This window comes from Macrobrachium nipponense, chromosome 35, assembly GCF_015104395.2.
Source record: "Macrobrachium nipponense isolate FS-2020 chromosome 35, ASM1510439v2, whole genome shotgun sequence".
NCBI lineage: Eukaryota > Metazoa > Arthropoda > Malacostraca > Decapoda > Palaemonidae > Macrobrachium > Macrobrachium nipponense.
The window spans coordinates 57511382-57533209 of record NC_061096.1 but is presented as its reverse complement, the minus strand read 5'-3'; the positions used below and the strand labels follow the sequence as shown (position 1 = coordinate 57533209).

The following is a 21828-nucleotide window of genomic DNA, read 5'->3' as shown; positions in this document are numbered from 1 at the left end:
GACTGACTTTTTGGATATTGGTATCGTATTCACGAAGTTAGAGTGGCAATCGCATTTTGTTTGGATCTGGTTTAGTATGCTGATTCAGGAAGTATGTTTAGAGTTTGTGTGAAAGAAGGGTGTAGGTGAGACTGCCGAAATCATCGGTAGATCCACATACTATTTGTAAGAAGTGTCGGGAGTTTGTATGTACGTGGGACAATAGGTGCAATGAATGTCAGTGTCTGAATGAGAGAAAGAGTGGAAGGCTCTTATGAAGTATGTTGAGAGATTAGAAAAAGATCGGGTTAGAAGATCTGTATCTAGGAGTGAGAGATCGGGATCTTCGAGTAAGCCTTTGAATGAATCTTTGCAGTGTCTTCTCCAGCTCATTCACATGTAGACGTAGCACCTTCCCCTCAGGTTTCTCCTGCGCCAGTTGCTGTATCTGAGGATACTACTGATCCACAAATCGTGAAAGTGTTCGCTGCCCTTGCGGTCCATGGGAGATCAAAATTAAACGATTAACAGACAAAAGTGGAAGTGTTTGGTGACAGTGTTGTGGAGGGGCGCCTGATCGTCCTCTCGTGCTCCTAGACCGAGACCTCTGTCAAGCTCCCAGACCAAGGGAGAAGGCATGTCGACAGTCGAAGGGAGGCGAGAGGGTTGACTCGCGATCAGTCGTCCCTCATGGCAGTCCTGTTGTTACGTCCCAGGCTGCTGCAGTACGCCATAGAAAAGGCGATACTGGGAAGTGCCGTTATTCTTCGGATAGTTCGGCCTCGGGAAGGAGTAGGCGTTTCGCGGAAGTATCGCGTCCTCTCAAGAGGTCATGTTTTCCCTCCTCATCACAGGATGAAAGGGCTGTCGACCAAGAAGGGTGGAGTAGCCCTGAGATTTTTTCATCGGAGGATGAAGAAATTATCCCTTTCAAAAGGAAGAGGATTTCTCGTCAGTTGGAAGTTTCTAGCGGTGCGGTGAGAGGTGTTTCTCCGCTTAGAGGGAACTCCTCTGCGTAGACCGCAGGTTCGCTCGCCTCTCCGTATTAGACCCGGTGCGTCCTCGATCTCCTCATCATCAGGAGTCTCGTAAGGAAGCGGAGACGAAGGAAGTTCTGCGGGACATGCAGGAGAGATTGGCAGTGATTGTTCAATCATGGGAGAAGCCCGAACAACCTTCGGTTAGACGTAAGGACTCGTCTCTCCCGGTTAAGTCCTCCAAGAGGACGCAGGACGTGCAACGCGAGCCAGGACGCAGTGCATCCCTTAAGAAGGACGAAGCAGTGCAGGACGCAGGACGCAAGAGGAAGAGTGATGGACGCATGGTGGACGCATACGTTCAGGAGGACGCAGGACGCAGGCGGGCAGAGCAAGTCAAAACTGTTTCTCGACAAGGAAGAGAGGAGTTTTATAAGGAGACAGCGCCGCATTCGCTTTCTAAGCAGGCTCTGCATAAGGAGTCCGCTTTGGAGAGTCATCAGGATCTTGGTTTTCAAGATATTTCATCGCAGGAGGAAGAACTTGTGGAGAGTGCGGAAGAGGACAAGAATGCGGAAGCTCCTTCTCGGACTACAAGAGATAACAGAGTGCCTTCTTTCTTTGTTTGAAGGAGATTTTCAACCTTCAGGTCCTCCATCGCCCTTGTCGCAATTTTCGAAGACGAAGACAGCCAAGAAATCGTCTTTTTTGAAAATGACTTTGTCTATTTCGGCCAAGAAAGCCCTTCAACGCGGTAAATGAGTGGTTGAAGGAGAAGAGAGAGTCGGGGAAGACTTCTTTTGCATTTCCTCGGCCAAGTTGGCTTCGAAGTCTGGTGTTTGGTATGCTACGGGGGAAAGTCTTGGCCTGGGAGTTCCTGCCTCCTCCCAGGGAGACTTTTCCAAACATAGTTGGACAGCTCCGTAGACATGCTTACATTCAGCCAAAGTGTGGTGGACTTCGTCAGAGTTCGACCATTTACTCAAAGGTATCTATCGTCTTTTGAGGTGTTTAATTTTCTTGACTGGTCGTTGGGGGCCCTGGCTCGGACTTCGGAGATGGAAGATCGTCAGAATCCGAGTTGTCGAGAAGTATCATGTCCTGTATGATAAAGCCTTGAGAGATGGAGCTAATGAATTGGCTTCACCTTTTTACAGCAGGCGTCTTGAAGAAAAAGACATCTCTTGTGCTCGTTCGCTGCTAAAGGAGTGTCGAATGCGCAAAAGTCGAGTTGATGTTCTCTCCGCTTTCAGGACAGCTTCTTCCTCAGATATCATTAAGGACATATCTCTCTCCCTCACTCAGAAGGCTACCTCGATCTTCTTACGTCTTCTGTAAGGAAGTATTTACCTTCTAATGTAATGAAGAAGACCCCGAAGGATACAAAGACATCACAGCAGCCCTTTCGGGGTAGGACTTTTCCCGACCAGCATTTAGAGAGGGAAAAGAGTCCAACCAAAAGAGGTTCCAAAACGTCTACCAAACAATGAGTCAGAAGTCCTCCAGACTTGTGTGGGGGCCAGACTTTTAGACTTCTGGGAAGTCTGGCAAAGCAAAGGAGCGGATCCTTGGTCTGTAAAGGTAGCGAAGGAAGGGTACAAGATCCCCTTTCTCAAGAAACCACCTCTCGCTACAGCTCCGAGAGCCCTAGGGGCTCATTACATCGATTTAGAGAAGAGAGAGGCTCTTTGGCATCAGGCTGTCAGCATGTTAGGAGGAAAGGGGGCCATAGAACCGGTTCTGGATCACGAATCTCCAGGTTTTTACAACCGTCTGTTTCTAGTACCGAAGTCATCAGGAGGTTGGAGGCCAGTACTGGACGTAAGCCAGCTAAACTTGTTCGTAGAAAAGACCAAGTTTACGATGGAGACGAACGATTCAGTACTGGCAGCGGTACGACCAGGGGACTGGATGGTAACGCTGGACCTTCAGGATGCGTACTTCCATATTCCAATTCACCCAAGGTCCAGGAAATATTTGAGATTCGTGATCCAGGACAGGATTTATCAATTCAAAGCCCTTTGTTTCGGTCTGTGCACGGCTCCTCAAATTTTTACAAGAATGATGTCGAATGTGGCGAAGTGGCTTCATTTGTCAGGAGTCAGAGTCTCTCTCTACCTCGACGATTGGCTCATAAGAGCACAATCAAAACAGCAATGTCTGGAGGACACGATCACATTGGAGTTAACTCAGCAACTGGGTCTGATGGTAAACCTGAAAAAGTCACGGTTGATCCCCTCTCAGGAGCTAGTTTATTTGGGGATTGCTGATCCTCAGTGACTTTTCGGGCTTTTCCGTCACCCGAAAGGCAGACCATGTGCCGGCGGAAAGTGCAAGAATTCCTATTGAAAGACCAATGCTCGGCGAGAGAGTGGATGAGCCTGCTGGGGACACTCTCTTCGTTAGAGCGGTTCATTTCATAGGGAGACTTCACATGAGGCCCTTACAGTTCTTTCTGAACGAAGTCTGGCCAAGAAGATCGCAACCAGATTCCTTCCGGTTTCAATTCCTTCAAAGATAAAGGAGGAATTAAAGTGGTGGCTAGTTCCGGGGAGATTGTCAGAGGGTACGTCACTCCAGCAGAGGAACCAGACCGGATATTATTTTCCGAACGCGTCAGACGCAGGCTGGGAGCGACGCTGGGCCTCGGGAGGAGTCAGGCCTTTGGAACGAAGAAGAAAAGGCAGCACATAAACAGGAAGGAACTGATGGCGATCTTCTTGGCTCTGAAAGCGTTCAGACCGTGGATCAGCGGCAAAGTGGTGCAGATCAACGCGGACAATCCACAGCTCTGGCATATATACGGAAACCAAGGAACCCACTCGTTGTCCCTTTGCAACCTGGCGAAGGAGATTCTTCTGTGGTCGCAGAGAGAAAACGTCACCCTGCTCACCAGGTTCATTCAAGAGAGAAGAACGTCAGAGCGGATCTGTTGAGCAGGGACGGACAAGTGCTTTCCACGGAGTGGATGTTGCATCTTCAAGTATGCCAGAGACTGTGGAAGCTCTGGGGCACTCCAGTAGTGGATCTTTTCGCTACCGCAGCGACGAAGAGGTTACCGAACTATTGTTCTCCAATCCCGGACCCTCTTGCAGTCGCAGTCGATGCTTCCTACTAGATTGGACGGGTCTAGATGCGTACGCTTTTCCCCCGTTCAAGATTTTAGGAAAGGTAATGAAAAAATTCAGGGAAAGTCGAGGAACAAGGCTGACTCTGATAGCCCCATACTGGCCGGCCCAAACGTGGTTCACAGAGGTACTGGAATGGACAGTGGATTCTCCGAGAAGTCTACCCACGAGAGTAGATCTTCTCAAACAACCCCACTTCGACAGGTTCCACAAGAACACCCTCGCTCTGGGTCTGACTGCGTTCAGACTATCGAAAGACTTGTCAGAGCGAGGGGGTTTTCTAGAGAAGCAGCGAAGGCAGTTGCAAGAGCACGAAGGCCATCGACTATCAAAGTGTACCAGTCGAAGTGGGAGAACTTCCGTAAATGGTGTAAGAATCGGAAGATTCTTCATCCAGTACCTCTGTGACACAAATTGCAGATTTCCTTCTATACCCTGAAGAAGGAACTAGGTTTGGCTAATCAGACAATTAAAGGCTATAAGTGTATGTTGTCTGCAGTGTTTAGACACAGAGGTTTAGATCTGTCCAACGACGCAGATCTTAGAGATCTTCTCAGATCTTTTTATACAAAGAAGGATCGACTTTGCAGAACTCCTTCTTGGAAATTTGGATGTCGTTCTCAAATTCTTGGAGACGGATAGGTTTGAACCTATGGGCAGTTCGTCTTTGCGAGAGCTAACGAAGAAAACTATTTTCTTAGTAGCCTTAGCTACAGCTAAAAGGATTAGCGAGCTGCAAGCTATTGACAAGCAAGTAGGTTGGAAGCACAACAAAGCAGTTTGTTCTTTTCAACAGGAGTTCTTAGCAAAGAATGAGAATCCTTCGCATCCGTGGCCAAGATCATTTGAGATTGAAGGACTGGCTGATCTAGTAGGTCAAGAACAAGAAAGGGTTCTTTGCCCAGTAAGAGCCTTACGGTTTTACGTAGAAAGAACAAGAAGCATTAGGGGAACTTCATGTTCTGTGGTGCTCTGTTAAAGATCCTACTAGACCTATGTCTAAAAACGCAATGGCTTTCTTTGTAAGAGAAGTCATTAAAGAAGCTCATTTGCTTTGTCAGGAAGAATGCTTCGGTTTGATTAAAGTTAAAGCTCATGAGGTGAGAGCAGTAGCTACGTCCTTAGCAATTCAGGAAAATTTAGCCCTCAAGGACATTATAGATTCGACGTTTTGGAGGACAAACTCTGTGTTTGCCTCTCATTACCTTAGAGACGTGAAGACAAACTTTTGATAATTGTCAAACGTTAGGCCCGTATGTATCCTCAGGTACAGTACTGGGCAAAGGAGTTTCCACCCCATAACCTAATAACATGCTAGGTTTTTATTTTAATTAGGTTATAGTGTTTTTTATGGTTGATGAGAAGGTTAATACCAGCTCAGTTTTTTGGTTAGTGGTTATTATTGTATGTGTGTGTGGTTCAGGTGACTAACTTTTCCTAGCATGAATGCCCGTGGTAAATGAGGGCTAGGGTTCTCTGTCAGCAGATTGGTCATGTCCAGTTGTCAGACCCTTGTTGTTAGCTTTCTCAAACAAACAGGTCCACATCCTAGTTGAGAAGCTACTAAGGTTTAGCAGGCTAAGAGGCAGGACCTACGAAGTCAGCTACCTTAGCAGGTAAGGAACTTAATAAATAAATTTTAAAAATTTAGTTAATTTTTGAATTATGACGATGTTGCTGTCTATGACCCACCTCCAAATGTGTCAATCAGCTATATATATACCTGCCAGGTAAGTGTCATGCATAAAAATGATATTGTTATGATACAATAAAGTTTTATGCATACTTACCTGGCAGGTATATATAATTAAATTCCCACCCTCCTCCCCTCAGGAGACAGGGTTCAGAGGAAAATCTGAGGAAAACGGAATAGTTCCAAGTACCAGCGCCACGGGAACGGGGTGGCCATCACCTGAACTACCAGTGTACTAGCGGTTGCCGCGAGTTTTGAAATTCTGCCAGTGCGTCAAGAGGATAAGCTATATATATACCTGCCAGGTAAGTATGCATAAAACTTTATTGTATCATAACAATATCATTTATACTATGTTTGTGGTAAGGGATAACATCCCGACCCCTTGTATTTCCAAGATTGCAGAATTAACTCTGCAAGCAGGAATAGAGGAAAAACCAATGCCTCAACTTAGAGAGACAGTACCTCTCAGCTCTTTCCCGGAGATCTGGAGCGCTGGGTAGGCGCTCCGGAAACTTTCACAGTGGGCAGACTCGACCCAGACTGTGCTTCCACACAATTTAGTGAAAGGTTTCCCAGAATTCCAGATGCCTTGGTAAAGGCAGAATTCAAAGCCAAATGTAGACTGAGTAGGTCAATCAATTCCATTACCACAGCGGAATTGACGGCTTCAGTCTACTCTGAGGAACCTTTATTCCGGGTCTTAACAAAGTCGCTACTGCAGACTTTCCAGTGTGATCTGTATGATTTTGTGGTTGCTAGGCAGAACTGCAGGAAGCATGTCCTGGCCTATGCTTCCATCAGACACAAGCCTAATAAACTTATTAAGGCTTCAATCTGGGGACCAAAACTCTTCCCTGAGGACGTAGTTAATGGCGTCATCAGTGAAGCAGCTAGGGCAAATCAGAACCTTCGTGTCCACTGGGGCCTTCCCTTCAAGAGGAAGTTTGAAGCCTCCGGACCACAACCCAAAAATAGGAAGAGGGTCAGGAAGTATCAGCCCTTCCAGACCTCTCAGTCACAGACAGTGGTACAAGCAGTCCCTGTCTCCCAGCTTGGTCAACCTTCAACGTCTAAGGCACGATCACAACAACAATTTGTCCTAGTACAAAGTCAGCCAACTCAACAGCCCTAGAGTTCGGGTACATTTGTGACCTCCCCTGCCTTCAACGCTTCGTTTGAAACACAGGAGCCTTTCAAACTTATAATAGGCAAGGAAGAGGCAGTAGAGCAAGAGGAGCTTACCAGCACAGAGCTGGTCCCAGAGCTACCTCTAGGGGCAGAGGTTTCAGAGGAGGCAGAGGAAGTAAGACCTCAATCAACCAATGACCCAGTCCAGGGAGGTGGGAGACTGTACCTCCTCCGGGACCATTGGACCTTCAGTCCATGGGCCCAAAGTATAGTATCAAAAGGTCTGGGGTGGAGATGGATAAAAGGGCCTCCTCCACCAGTCAGATTCCACCAAATCCCAACAACAGACCTTCTAAATTATGCCAAAGACCTTCTCCAGAAGAAGGCAATAATGAAGGTCAGACACCTGAAGTTTCAAGGACGTTTGTTCACCGTGCCAAAGAAGGACACGGACAAACGAAGAGTGATTCTGGACTTGTCCCATCTCAACTCATGCATTCAATGCGACAAGTTTCGCATGCTAACTGTCTCGCAGGTATGGAGCTTACTTCCCTGTGGGGCTGTCACCACCTCTATCGATCTTACAGACGCCTATTATCACGTCCCGATAGCGAGAAACTTTTCTCCCTACCTAGGATTCAAACTAGGAAGACAGGCTTACTCGTTCAGAGTAATGCCATTCGGGCTCAATATAGCGCCCAGAATATTCACCAAACTGGGAGAGACAATAGTTCAGGAACTAAGAGCTCAGGGGGTTACGCTAGTAGCCTACCTAGATGACTGGCTTATTTGGGCACCCAACGACAAGGAATGTCGCAGGGCAACAGCCAAAGTAATGAAATTCCTAGAGTATCTGGGATTCCAGATAAACAAGGAAAAGTCCTGTCTCATTCCAGCGTCTCGCTTTCAATGGTTAGGAATCCAGTGGGATCTAACCGCACACAAACTATCTCTTCCGCCAGCCAAGTGCAAAGAGATAGCGAAAGCTACGAGGCAATTTCTAAAAAACAGACGGGCGTCTCGCTGTACCCAAGAAAGAGTATTAGGTTCACTTCAGTTTGCTTCACTAACAGATCTCATGTTAATAGCAAGACTGAAGGATATCAACCGGGTATGGCGGAAAAGAGCCAACAGCAGACTCAGAGATAAGATCTCCTTGATTCCGCTGATACTAAGGAAAAGACTACATCCATGGACGACAATCAAGTCTTTCCAAGTCAGTTCCACTCCAATTTCCCCCACCATCTCTAGTAGTCCACACGGATGCCTCTCTGAGTGGATGGGGGGCTATTCTCAGCACAAGAAGGTTCAAGGAACATGGTCGACGGTTTTCCGCCAGCTTCATATCAACATTCTGGAAGCAAGGCCGTTTTCCTGACCCTAAAAAGACTAGCTCCGGCCAGGAATATTCATATCAGACTAGTCTTGGACAGTGCAGTGATAGTTCACTGCCTAAACAGAGGAGGCTCCAAGTCAAGCCACATAAATCATGTGATGGTAGCAATCTTTTCGCTGGCAATGAAACATCATTGGCACCTGTCAGCTACTCACCTGGCAGGCGTACTAAATGTCATTGCGGATTCTCTATCCAGGACAACTCCGCTGGAATCGGAATGGTCCATGGACGTAAAATCATTCAATTGGATTTGCCTACAGATTCTGGACCTTCGGTGTACCTGTTCGCCACGGAATCCAACCACAAACTTCCATGTCATGTGGCTCCCAATTTGGATCCTCTAGCTCACGCCGCAGATGCAATGTCCATAGACTGGAACAATTGGCATAAGATTTACCTGTTTCCACCAATAAACCTTTTGATGAAAGTTGTACACAAACTCAGATCTTTCAAAGGGCAGATAGTGTTGGTAGCACCCAACTGGCCGAAGAGCAATTGGTTTCCTCTTCTTCTAGAGTTGAAACTCCGGCCCAGAAGGATTCCCAACCCAAAGCTGACTCAGGTGGTACAAACTCAGACTGTGTCAGCTTCCTTAAGAGTTCTGAATGCCCTAACTTTATGGACTTCATGAAGTTTGTGGCACAGAAAGAGGCTAATATTGACCCGCTTAACACATTATTTGTGGAATCAGACAAAAGAGAATCGACACTCCGGCAATATGATTCAGCAGTGAGGAAATTAGCCATCTTTTTAAAAGAATCAAATGCTCAGACAATGATTACGAATCTGGCAATCTCATTTTTTAGAACTGTTCGAAAAAGGTCTAGCCGTTAGTACTATTACTATGACTAAATCCGCCTTGAAAAAGATATTTCAGTCTGGCTTTAATATTGATTTAAGAGATTTGTACTTCTCATCTATACCTAGAACATGTGCTCGGCTGAGACCAGTAAATCGACCTCATACGGTCTCCTGGTTTTTAAATGAAGTACTCAAGTTAGCCTCAGATACTGATAATGAATCGTGCTCTTATATAACCCTTCTAAGAAAAACATTATTTTTACTGAGCCTGGCCTCAGGTGCTAGAATATCAGAGCTGTTGGGTCTCTAGAGAACCAAATCATATTGATTTCCTCCCGTCAGGAGAAGTTCTGCTTTCTCCGGACCTGAAATTCTTGGCAAAGAATGAAGACCCTCAGAACAGATGGTCTCCATGGAAGATTGTCCCTCTTCCACAAGACCCATCATTATGTCCAGTTGTTACACTAGTCTTATCTTGACAGGACTTCTAATAGGTCTTCAGGTCCTCTCTTTATTAGAGAGAAAGGTGGAACCATTTCCTTAAAAGGCATCAGACAACAAATTCTTTATTTTATTAAATAAGCTAATCCGAATTCAGTTCCTCAGGTACATGATATCTGAGCAGTAGCTACCTCAGTTAACTATTTTCATCATATGAACTTTGATGATCTCAAAAAGTATATGGGTTGGAAATCCCCGACAGTATTTAAACGCCACTATCTAAAGTCTCTAGAGGCCCTTAAATATCCGCTGTGGCTGCAGGAAATGTTGTCGATACAGCCTAATTATGTAGTTTGTGAAGTTGGATATTATTAATTAGCATTCTTTTCACTATTAATACCTTTTGGTACTCCCTCTCACCTACCTGCCTCGCTTGTGTTCCCTCCCTTCTTAGCCTTTTATCGGACTGGATTGCTTATCAGCCCACTCCGGTACTTGTACAAAGTCCATTATTTATATAACTGTATATTCATTAACTATGTTGACTTTTCTGGTGATGGTATGAACTTGGCCATTTGTTTTTTTTTTTTTTACATTATTACTCCTGTTTTGGTTATTGTTAATCTTAGATCATTAAAATTTGATGATAAGGAAAAGTTTTAATTTTCCTTTTATATTTATAAAATGATTTATTCTTATTCTAGATCTCCCAAGCTTGTATGGCTAATTCTCTGTTACTATTTCACTGGGCGACATAGGCCAGTCCCAGAAAAGGGATTTTGACAAAGGAAAAATCTATTTCTGGGTGAAGGCCTGTGTTGCCCAGTGAACCCATACCTCTCTTTTCCTTTCACCACCCTTTAGCTGGCCCAAGCTTGGGTGCATATTTAGGAATGTAGTTCTTGGCAGAAGAAGTAGGGACGAGCGGAGGGGAATTGTTGTAACGGCTGGTGAGGGATTTTGAGAGAGGAGAGACTATTTGGTTAAAGGTCTGTGGTAGTGGCATCCACTCGCCCTGTTTTTATACTGACACCTATGAAGGTGATCGATCCAGAGGTAGTAACTCTGGCATCTCCATATAGCTTTTTTCTCTGGTATATTTAGCAATTATTTATACCTTGAAATGAGTGTTATGAGGGCATTTCACTGGGCGACACAGGCCTTCACCCAGAAATAGATTTTCCTTTGTCAAAATCCCTTTTCTGATAAAGGAAGCATCTAGACCCTCTTGGGCCTTTTCAAGCTATGACTTGAGCTTTTTGCATGTTTGGACCAATTGCAAAGGTTCATTTAAACAAAGAAGTGAAGTGTGGGAGATGAGCCACATTATAAGACTATGCTCAGACTGTGTGTGAAACAGAGTGTGACGTGTGGGTAGGTATTTAAAGAAACAAAGTGTGAGGTATGGGTACTAACATTACCCAAAACTTTGGTTTCAGCATGTTTTTGCTTCTTGGTATGGCCCACATAGTTTATGAAGTACTCATGGACTATTCGGTTTATTCAGACCTTATACATCCGTACTTCAGTATTTTTAATTTTTATTTCATAACATTGTTTTAGCGCCTCAGTGGCGTGGTTGGTTTGGTGTTTGCTTCTCTCCTCGGTGGTCGCGGGTTCGATTCTCGGCCATTCCATTGAGGAATGAGAGATGTGTATTTATGGTGATAGAAGTTCACTCTCGACGTGGTTCGGAAGTCATGTAAAGCCGTTGGTCCCGTTGCTGAATAACCACTAGTTCCATGCAATGTAAAAACACCATACAAACAAACAAACATAACATTTGTTGAGCTATTGTAGTTAGTTAATAGAGGTACGATTTGATTTGCATGAACCCCCCTCGTATTTATTTTTGTTATTAAACTAAACTTTTTTTTTTTTTCAATTTTATTATTACTATTGTGTATTTATATTCAATGCTTGTGTTGACGATGAGTTTCCTTAACGCTATGTAGGTTTATAGCATTTGTTGTTTTTGTGGGTAGAGGTCTTTATATAATTCTGTACTTTCAGTACTGATATTTCATTTAGTCTCTTGCCCTATATATAACCGTTACATTTCTTAACCCCTTGGTAAAAGTCACTTTAAGCATCTTCATTCTGTTTATCTTCATTCAGTTTATAGAGTTTAACTTTATGTACATTTTACCCTATATTTAATGTTTCATGAACTTCTGTCGGATCAGTTATGTCTTGTTTACTGCCTGCTGTTGTTACTTATCTCTTAAATAACTCTACTTTTTAACAAATTTGGTGATGTTACTACCCTATGATTATGAATTAGTTGTGTTAATACTTTGTGATATATTCCTACTTAAAAATAATTATAATTTTATTTTCAGGTATTTCAGCTAGGTCTAAGTCTATCACAGGCCATTATTTCACCCAAGTTGTTGATTATATCTGATTTAGCATTGTGTTCTAATCCTGTAACATCACTCATATATAAAATAATTTTTTCCCATACAAACACATTGATTATAAATAGCCCCATTCCATACAAGATCCCATATACGCCAGCTTGTAGATCTTGAACAGAGCCATTGCCCAGAAAGGGTGGGCATCGTTCCTATATGTTACCTATCCTAGGTTGGTTGGCTACTGTGCCTCCCTGGATTATTGTTTGCTGTTATTGTAATGTTCCTTTTATTTATTGTGATTCATGCATTCATTTTCATGTTACTCTTTCACTTGAACTGAAGTATTTAGATTTTGCTGACCATGAAATTAGGGCTTAATTATAAATAATTGGTTTGTAGTGAAACAAATGTTTGTTAGAACCAAAATTCTTGTCTTTCATTCTTTGGCTTTTGACAGTTACCAGCTAAATTCTCTGAAAAAGGATGGAAAGTTGTTTTTCCAAGTGCCTAAATTAAATTTTGAAACATTTTGAGTCTTATGATGTTTGTAGAACTGATTTCTACTTCAGTTACCCTCTCGCCTTAGTAGATATTCAGATATCAAAGTTGGTGCTACATATATGATCAGTTGCATTTTGTTTAGAGTTCCTCGTTGGACGAGTGGTTTTTGCACTCTGCTACCAGTCCGATGGTCCAAAGTTCGATTCTCGGCTCGGCCAACATGGAGTCAGAGGAATTTATTTCTGGTGATATAAATTCATTTCTCGTTATAATATGGTTCGAATCCCACAAAAAGCTGTAAGTTCCGTTGCTAGGTGGCCAAGTGGTTCCTAGGCACGTAAAAATATCTAATCCTTCAGGCCAGCCCTAGGAGAGCTGTTAATTCAGTGGTCTGGTCAAACTAAGATATACTTAACTTTGCATTTTGTTTAGGGCCACTTCCTTTCTCTCTGGTGGGGAAAAGTTTCTTTATATTGTACAGTTAAGTATCATACTCATTGGGGTACATAAGAGTAAATTCTCTTCCCATTAAGTGCAACAAAATTGTTATCTGATACATTATGCACATGAAATGAATTGTTTGCATATGTGAAACATATCTGTATAAAAAGCTATAATATTTTTACTCTGACAGAATAATGATTTTGCTGTGGTTGTATGGCCCCAGCTTCATACCTTTATACCTTCTACTTTTCATCCATTCCCGTTTGTCTCTTCCTACTCTCTAACTACTTAAACTCCAATTTTCACCTCTTCCTTAGTAATAGATCCTTTTTGAGATTAGAATTTGCACCTGGTGGATTAGTTAAACATATACAACAGTAATATAAAACCTTTGGTTGATTTTCCTTTTCTATTTATTTTTCAGCCAAACAGAACATACTATTTAGAAGATCCAGAAGGTTATGCACTTGAATGGTGTAGAGTCATAGAGGAAGTGAAGCATTATTATTATCCAGAGACCACAACTTGAATCCATCAAAAGAAATACTAGGGTGTATGAAAATTTTTTTTTATTATATATGATTTTGTCGGAGCAGAAGACAACTATGGCATCTAAAGCTTTAGCCAAGTTTCTGTTTAGGGTGGTGGATACATTAAATTTATTTTAGACATTTACACAGAAGGGTGATGTACCTTAGATCCTGTTTTGTTATCTGTTGACATTAGATAGTCAAATGGCCATGTTTCTTTTCTGTTGTCTCCCCTTTTAAACTGAAGATATGTTGTAAATATGGAAGATTTTGTTTGTTGTTCAAGAATAATTTCTAGTTTATCTTTGAAAGCATATGTGAAATCTGTTCCTATGAGAGAAATTTTTTAATATTTTCCTGGATGTTTGGTATGACATTAGCTTCCTAGTGGGATTAATTGATAATTGCAATAAATTTCTGTTGAGTTTTAAATGTTTTGTTTTTTGTTAATGATTAGGAAACTTGGAAATATCTAAACATAATTAGTAAGCATCAGGTTTCACTGTTGAAAAGTGTTAGTTTTTATTCCCACAGAAGTATTGTAATGAATTCCTATTTTATTTAATCGTCATGCTGTGTTACTGTGGTGAGTGTGGTCACTAAAATTTAGATGATGCTAAGTGGAGTGGTGTAAAAGTTTTAAGCCATAGGAATGAGTAAAGTTTGTTCTGTTGGTAACAAGCATAGGTTATCCTGTCTTTGTGAAGATATCCATACCATTTTAAACACAATCTAAAAAGAATACTATATAGTTATTGTTGAATAGTGACTTAGTTATTGTTGAATAGTGAATTGTGGTTGTTGGGTCAAATGAAACCAGTTCTAACTTTATACTATGCTGTAATAATAATTTAAGCTTGATATGAAGGTATGGAATGGGGAGTATATAGAATGTTCCCATTAAATTTAAAGAAAAAGTTTATCAGCATTTAATTGGAATGTTTTTTTTTCTTTTATAAAAATTCTGTTGTATCATTTAAATCTTCCCTAAATACAAGTTTTATATTAAGGGAAAAGGATATACTATGTTTAGTAAGCTTTCTTAGTTAGCACAGTACAAAAAATCCCATGTTAAAATTGTCTAGAAGTCAAGTTATGAAGTTTTATGTAAATCCATTACTTTATAAAAGAATAATGTGAGAGATGCACAGGTCTTTATCTTGGGTAATAATAAACCTCTGAAGAGAAAGAATCTACTACATTACCTTTAGTAATGATTAGATTTTGCCCCTTGCAAATATTAGGTGAAAACATCTTGAGACCAGCTGGTAAATTTGTTATTGAAAGGGTTTATGTTCATATTTCCAGCCATAACAGTTTTGTCACTGAAATTTGGTAGGAATTGCTAAGATTTTTCATGAATCATTGAAATACTTATGCTTAATAGAAAAGGAGTGACAAAATGTAAATCTCGGACTGAAAAAGACAGCTTTGTATGTTACAATTAGCTGATTAGTCAGTGATGAAAAAAGTATATTTGGCATTTATTGGATTCAGGAGATGAGACTTACATTTGTCATATTTTGGATGCAGCTGAGGGTACTTGGTCCTCATCGTTCATTAATGGATGATTATATGATGAGAGACATGCAAAGTTTTTGTGTATAATTTTACTATGGGTTTATTTGATGGTGAAGCAAACTTGGATGGTTCATCATATTTGAAGGTAGTTCTTTTGGGAAAATTAGACTGTTGTTAAGGGACATGAAGGTTTTCTGAAAAATTGGTGAACAAAAACACAAGCAGGAGGAAGTTACCTCTCCTTTAGTCCAAGCAATCAGCTTCTTTTTGAAGGTTCCCTTGTGGACTTGGAGGTTAATCAGTATTGCCAAAACATGTGGAATACTTCCTTCCTGCTTAGAGAGCAGTTCATAAATTTCCGATAGTTTACAGTTGGTATCATATTGGCTGTAATTGAGGGTGGGTATTTTGGTATTTCCTTAAGAAATGGATATTTTATCAATATAGTTTCCGACAAACATTTCTTATAGACTTTTGTTGTTGATCATAACACAAATTGCAATTGCTGCCAGTAGAACAAACTTTTAACTAAAGCATAAGTTTCAGTACTTAGTTAACCTGTGATCTAAGTTGATAATGATTGCATCTAATAAAAATTTTGTACACAGAGTAATCCTTATTGACACTCACCATTTTTAAGTGTTCTGTTATCTTGATTCTTCTGGTTGTATTTCAAGTTATTCTTTTACTATTTCATTTAATTTTTGTTGCAGATAACACCACTTTTTGGTTATTTAAAGCTTGCTATTTTTCTTCATTACTCTTTTGTGATGCTTCTTTAAGTTTGCTATATAAAGTAGCACTTGTCCATTCACAGTATGATCAAACTTGGAAATGTAATTTTAAAGTGATTCATCTAGTGAAGACTTGTTAACAGGTTACCCTTGTGAGAGTTAAATATATAAATATGCAGTAGCAGCAAATAGCTTACATTAGTTATTTCATATGTTTTGTAATAATAGCCTAGGAGTTTAAAGGTAGTTAAAATATTTGGAATGGTTATTTTCTTGAAATATTAAAATAATTCTGAAGATATTCTTAGACTGGAAGTAGATTGTGTAAGATTTTTTATTTACATACAAATTATAGTTTCATTGGTGAGTAGACCAGTGTACAAATTTTTTTTCTTTTGTGGGGGACGTTACTTTAAAAAACATTTCTCTTGAGAATTTTATTCTTTTTAACAAAATCGATAACATGATGTTTGCAGAGTAATGTTTTTATATTTTTATCAAGAATTTTTTTCAATGTTTTAGAAAATATTACTTTTTTTATGTAACTATAATTGGAATATCTAATTACATAACAGAATGCTGCAAAAAAATTATTTTCTCTATGTACAATACATGTAAACCAGCCTTCACATGGTTTTGTGATAGATCCCACTGGGATACATAAGTTACTTATCCTGTACTCAATGTATATTAGTCTTCAAATTGTTATGGCATAGACAACGATGATAGCATGTTGGATGCTAGTAAGCTTATGTGCTCTCAGATGCAGACCTATGTACGTAAGAGAGTAAGTTATTGACATGAATACCTTATAATTATTACCAGATGCTAGCTTCTAGTATGTAGGTCTCATGCAAGTTGTAATGATTTTAAAATTAATTTATTAAAATGATTGTAATATATACATAGTATATACATGTATATGTATATGTGTATGTATATATATACATAATTATATATGTAAATTATATGTATTGTAGCATAATGCTTTTATATCCCTTAATTTCCTGTAATTACAATCTTATTATCGATCTCAAACAGGATTTTTTTGTTTGGGATACATCTGCATATTATGTAGCATACATATAGGTTTTAGTAACTCGTGAAAACAGTTCATTACATTCTCTATTTTTCTGTACCAGTTATTTGTGCAACTTATGTTTTAAACTGTATTTACTGTATTTTTCATTTATAATTGTTTTGTAGTAATACAATCAAAAACCTCTATTTCTTTTGAAGTTTTTCCTGTTATTTCTAATGTTACCATAATCATGTTGATTTAATGCCACAAAAGAAACCAGTGTAACTGCTCATCTTGGGTTACATGAAATCAGAATCTGTATTTTGTATATATATTTAAATCCTGTACATAATGTAGATATATTTCATTTATCAACCTCTTATTAAAATTAAGGTGTAGTACAGTATAAAACTGTAAAGCAAATTGCAAATGAGGTGTCATGCAGTATAAAGCTAAAATTTTAGTAATTTGTTACAAAACAAATTTTTTAAAGCAATTTGTATTTTTCCTAGGACTACAAACCAGTGCCTTTATATAGGAGTATCCTCCAGCTGTAGCTAGGTCAGTCATTGAAATTGTATCTGTCAACTGATTTATTTCAGGATAGAGTTCAGTGAATCTGTGAACCCCAACTTCACCAGCACCTCTGTGATCTTGGCACCAGAAGAGACTGGCTTTCATGTGCAGTTGACAGTACTGCCTTGGCATCACTGAAGTAGGAGCAGGAATCTGTCCTTGAGAAAAACTATTTCCTACAAGATGACAGGTGGCCAAAGACAATCTGCCAAAGCCAATCTGTTAGTCCCTACCAGGACAAGAATCATCACTAATTCCTACCTGTTTGCCATTCTTATGAGCATACCCAAGTACTAGTTAGTGTCAACCTAGAATATAAGTCCTCAACAACATATGGGTGATACCTACCTGAGTTTGCCATTCTTATGAGCATACCTAGGTACTAGTTAGTGTCAACCTAGCATATAAGCCCTCAACAACATAAGGGTGATACCTACCTGAGTTTGCCATTCTTATGAGCATACCCAGGTACTAATTAGTGTCAGCCTAGCATATAAGCCCACAACAACATATGGGTGAAAACCTTTGTAGCTACCTGTGCAGCTGCCTTCAGTTCAAAACCATGTTTCCAAACTGACAGCCCTAAGGTCACCAGACCCAGTTTCCCCTCACCTCTAGATAGAGGCAACTATAAAATCAACACTGTAGGCTAGTCCTCAGTAACTTCTAGTGCCTTTCTGCATTACCTGTATTGCTATTAACCCTGCTGACAAGGGTAGGGATTTTGAAAAGACTACATAATTTTCCATGGAGGCTTGAAGCATCCAGAAAAGGTGCTACCATGTAAAAGATCACCCAAGTTGTCTGTAGTCACTACTAGTGGGTCTGAGTGTATTATGATGGCATATGAACAGATCCTCCCACTACTGCAAAAGGTCTGTCACACATCACTAGCATCCCTACTCCATTCAATCCAGCTGGATGCACAGTGGAAGGAGGTGGCAGCACTGACTAGATTCCAAGCACACTGAAAGGAAGTGGCAGCACTGACTATTCCAAGCCTACAGAGGCAAGGGACCAGCATTGACTCTACTTAAAGCCTAAAAAGTCAAGGAGAAGAGTTGATATCTGTGTGTGAAGAGAAGTGGAATGCCATCACACTCTCCCAACACTTGGGAGCATTCTCCAAAATTGAAGTTCACCCATCCATAGGCTTTCTCATGCTTGTGTAATCGTTTCCAGGATTCTACAGTTGAACAGATGCATGCTCACTCTGCTACACAATCCCTGAGCAGGTGTATCTTGTAAGGGATATGTCCTCTACCTGCCCACCATTGATACACACAATCCAATGATTGATTGCATGCCTAGTAGATGGGCAGGGTTGTCTCAATCAGGTGTACTTCAGAGAAGCAGAGCAGGAAGAGTTACCTTAAACACAGATCTGTGTAGGATTATACAACCAGACCAGCCTGATAAGGCACAGTATCTTAGGTGTGTGTCCACTGTCAAGGTCACTGATGTTGCACAGGTTCTGTCAGGTGTGTCTCCAAAGAGAGACAGGAGGAAGAGCTCAAGGTAGATCTCTGTAATGGGCACACTGAAGAGCTAGAAGATACAGTGGCTCTATCCTTTGTGGCCCCAAGGGGGTTTGCTTGTTTGTATGGTGTTTTTACGTTGCATGGAACCAGTGGTTATTCAGCAACGGGACTAACGGCTTTACATGACTTCTGAACCACGTCGAGAGGGAACTTCTATCACCAGAAATACACATCTCTCACTCCTCAATGGAATGGCCGAGAATCAAACCCGCGACCACCGAGGTGAGAGGGAAACACCAAACTAGCCACGCCACTGAGGCGCAAGGGGGGCAAAGGGTGGGGAAGCCTACCCCATTTTATGAGCATGTATGGTAGGAGCACCTTGAATGCATCAAACTAATGGGTTGCATATAACCCCTCCTACCCTCCCTTCTCCCTTTGTGTTTCCTCAGAGGCCGAAGGAGGAAGGTCATCCTGGGGCCAAGCACTTGCAAAGCAAGGAAGATGAGCAGACTCCTGTATGGTGGTGATACCTTTGGATTATGTAGGGAAGGGTTATGGGTATGGGGTGTTACCCATACCTGCCCTGTCATGTTTAGGTGACTGAGACCCTCTGCCTCCCTTGAGGATGGGGAGGGCATTCACATGAAATCCAACAATACTTCTTGCAAGATGCCCTAGACTAACACTTCTTTTCCTCCTAAGAAGAAGATGGGAAAGGGAAAGATGTAGCAGGGAGCAAGTTTGATGACAACGAGGTGGTGGTGGAAGAATAGGTCTTGCCCTCCTCACTCAGATCTAGCTCACACCGTCAAAGAGGTCAAAAAGGTTGCAGTAGTCCTTGGAAGGAGTACTGCTATCAGACTTAAGACTCTCGACAACATTTAACTCCTAGTTATTTAGCAGCAGGTGATGTAAGAGTTGCATCAACAGTAGATTCCACAGAATGTTGAACTCCCAACAGTAGAAAAAATCTCCTCTACAATAGCAACACGACAAAATCTCCTGAAACTGAAAGGAAGTTGTATATCAAATGTGGGGATTCTTCTAAAAATAAAAAAAAAACTCAAACAAGACAATACTAGTTCAACTTGACAGTCAAGAAGTGCAAAGATATATCCTCATATGACGATGGCTGAAGAAAAAGTGGTTAGTGACAGAAAGTTTTGTTTGTTTGTTTGTATGGTGTTTTTACGTTGCATGGAACCATTGGTTATTCAGCAACGGGACCAACGGCTTTACGTGACTTCCGAACCACGTCGAGAGTGAACTTCTATCACCAGAAATACACATCTCTCACTCCTCAATGGAATGGCCGAGAATCGAACCCGCGACCACCGAGGTGGGACGCAAACACCATACCAACCACTCCACTGAGGCGCTTGGCTAGTGACAGAAAGTGAGTGAGGAGTATTCTCCCACTTGCCAATTAACTAACAGTTAACTGCTGTACATTGTTGCAATTCTCCCACTTGCCAGTTAACCAACAATTAACTACTGTACATTATTGCAAAGTTCAATGACTGTACCAGCTCACACTGACAGATACACCTATTTAAAAGGCAATGGTTGTATTTCTGCAAGAAAAAATTCAAAATTACATCAGTATTAACTCAGAACTATATAGTGCGCCCTCAACTTACGGCAGGGGATCCATTCCAGTGCTGCGCTGTATGTTGATTTCCGCAATAAGTCTGTTTTTCTCAGTTATCGGTGCTTACTTCGCCTTAACTTGATGTTGCATCAAGTTACAGCATTGTAAAATGTCATTAACAGCGCTGAAAAAGCACCCTAGGATCGGACTGCCGTATGTCAAGGATGCACTATAATGTTGACTGTACGTATTCTCATTGAACTGCATAAATTATGGAATTTAATGAATTTTTTCACTCAGAGGATGAATGTCAATACAAATACTTGTTACCAGTATTTACTAACATTTACATTCTTGGTGCTACTTGCATCAGTTGTCACAGAAGTTAACTATTTCTTCGCTCTCTTTCCCTCTCCTTTTTTAGGCTTTCCTTTACCACGTAATGCCCGCTGCCTCTTCATTTCTTCTTTAAAATCTTGATGTTCATCTCTGAATAACCCATACTGAAAAATCAGTAAAATAATGAAATGGTTACTGAAAAGAGTATGGCAGACATGTACTGCTCTTATAGTTACATAGAAAAACTAAAAATACAGTAGTATAGTACCACATATATTATATATGTGCGGTCTAGCATACTTTCTTTCAAAATACGTTTGTAGTATCACTACAGTCAACTTCCTGGAGTCATGACTCATTTTATAAAAGAATGCTGGCATGCACATAATTTGGTAACTTAGTTACAAGGTCAGTTCAACCATGCTGAAAATCTAACTCAAACAATACTATCCCAAGAGATTTTTCTCATGTAAAACAATCAAGCTAATTATATCTAATAACTTCAAAATACTTTATAATTAAAGTGAAAATGTGAGAGTCTGACAAAAGTTCTTCAGGAGGTTTGACCTAAACATGCTACTACTAACGACTGAAGTTTGAATGTTTAAACAAAATATTTCATTATTTTTATGTGGTACAGTATTAAACTCTTTGTAACAGAACTTTCTCTTCCCTGGCTCATGCATAAAATCCAAATGTTACCAATTTATATTGCTAATAAAAAATCCAAATGTTACCAATTTATGTTGCTAATAAAAAGTATGTTAGTGAATAACTTTGCAAAAAGATGACATATTTGGACTTCTCTTGTATGGCACTAGAGAACAGAAGACTAAGAGCACCCTGAAGTCACATGGTAACTATGAAGGACTGTTGTGAAAACATGGTTACCAGTCAGAACCTTTACTACAGCATTACCAGAAATAGGTATGACTGAAATGAAGAATAGTTAATAGATGGCAGACAAATGAGCAATCTGATAACAACATAGCTATCAAGTACAACGCCTCTAAAGTTTAAGGATGAACATAAAATACGCTTTCCAGCATTTTTCATGAAAATCAAAAGGAATTAATATAGAATACCTTAAAGCAAATAAACCTTTATATTCAAATTCAGTAGTAATTCTTGTTTTCCTAGCAAAAAGGTTTCATCTATTTAACAGAAATAGTCCAGTTACC

At 40.6% G+C, this 21828-nt stretch overlaps 2 protein-coding genes across 5 annotated transcripts in view; one reads left to right on the top strand and one right to left on the bottom strand.

Moving 5' to 3' along the window:
* LOC135208812 (3-phosphoinositide-dependent protein kinase 1-like) overlaps positions 1-17009 on the top strand; it is a 106376-nt gene extending 89367 nt beyond the window's left edge. For all 4 annotated transcript variants that reach the window (XM_064241351.1, XM_064241350.1, XM_064241352.1 and 1 more), the window contains one exon: positions 13276-17009. In XM_064241351.1, coding sequence (XP_064097421.1) covers positions 13276-13380 — 105 coding nt within the window. In that variant the 3' untranslated portion in view covers positions 13381-17009. The remainder of the gene's footprint in view (positions 1-13275) is intronic.
* The window catches only part of LOC135208813 (small ribosomal subunit protein mS33-like), a 118991-nt gene continuing 114137 nt past the window's right edge, over positions 16975-21828 (bottom strand). Inside the window, exon 4 of the mRNA XM_064241353.1 lies at positions 16975-20811. Coding sequence (XP_064097423.1) covers positions 20698-20811 — 114 coding nt within the window. The 3' untranslated portion in view covers positions 16975-20697. The remainder of the gene's footprint in view (positions 20812-21828) is intronic.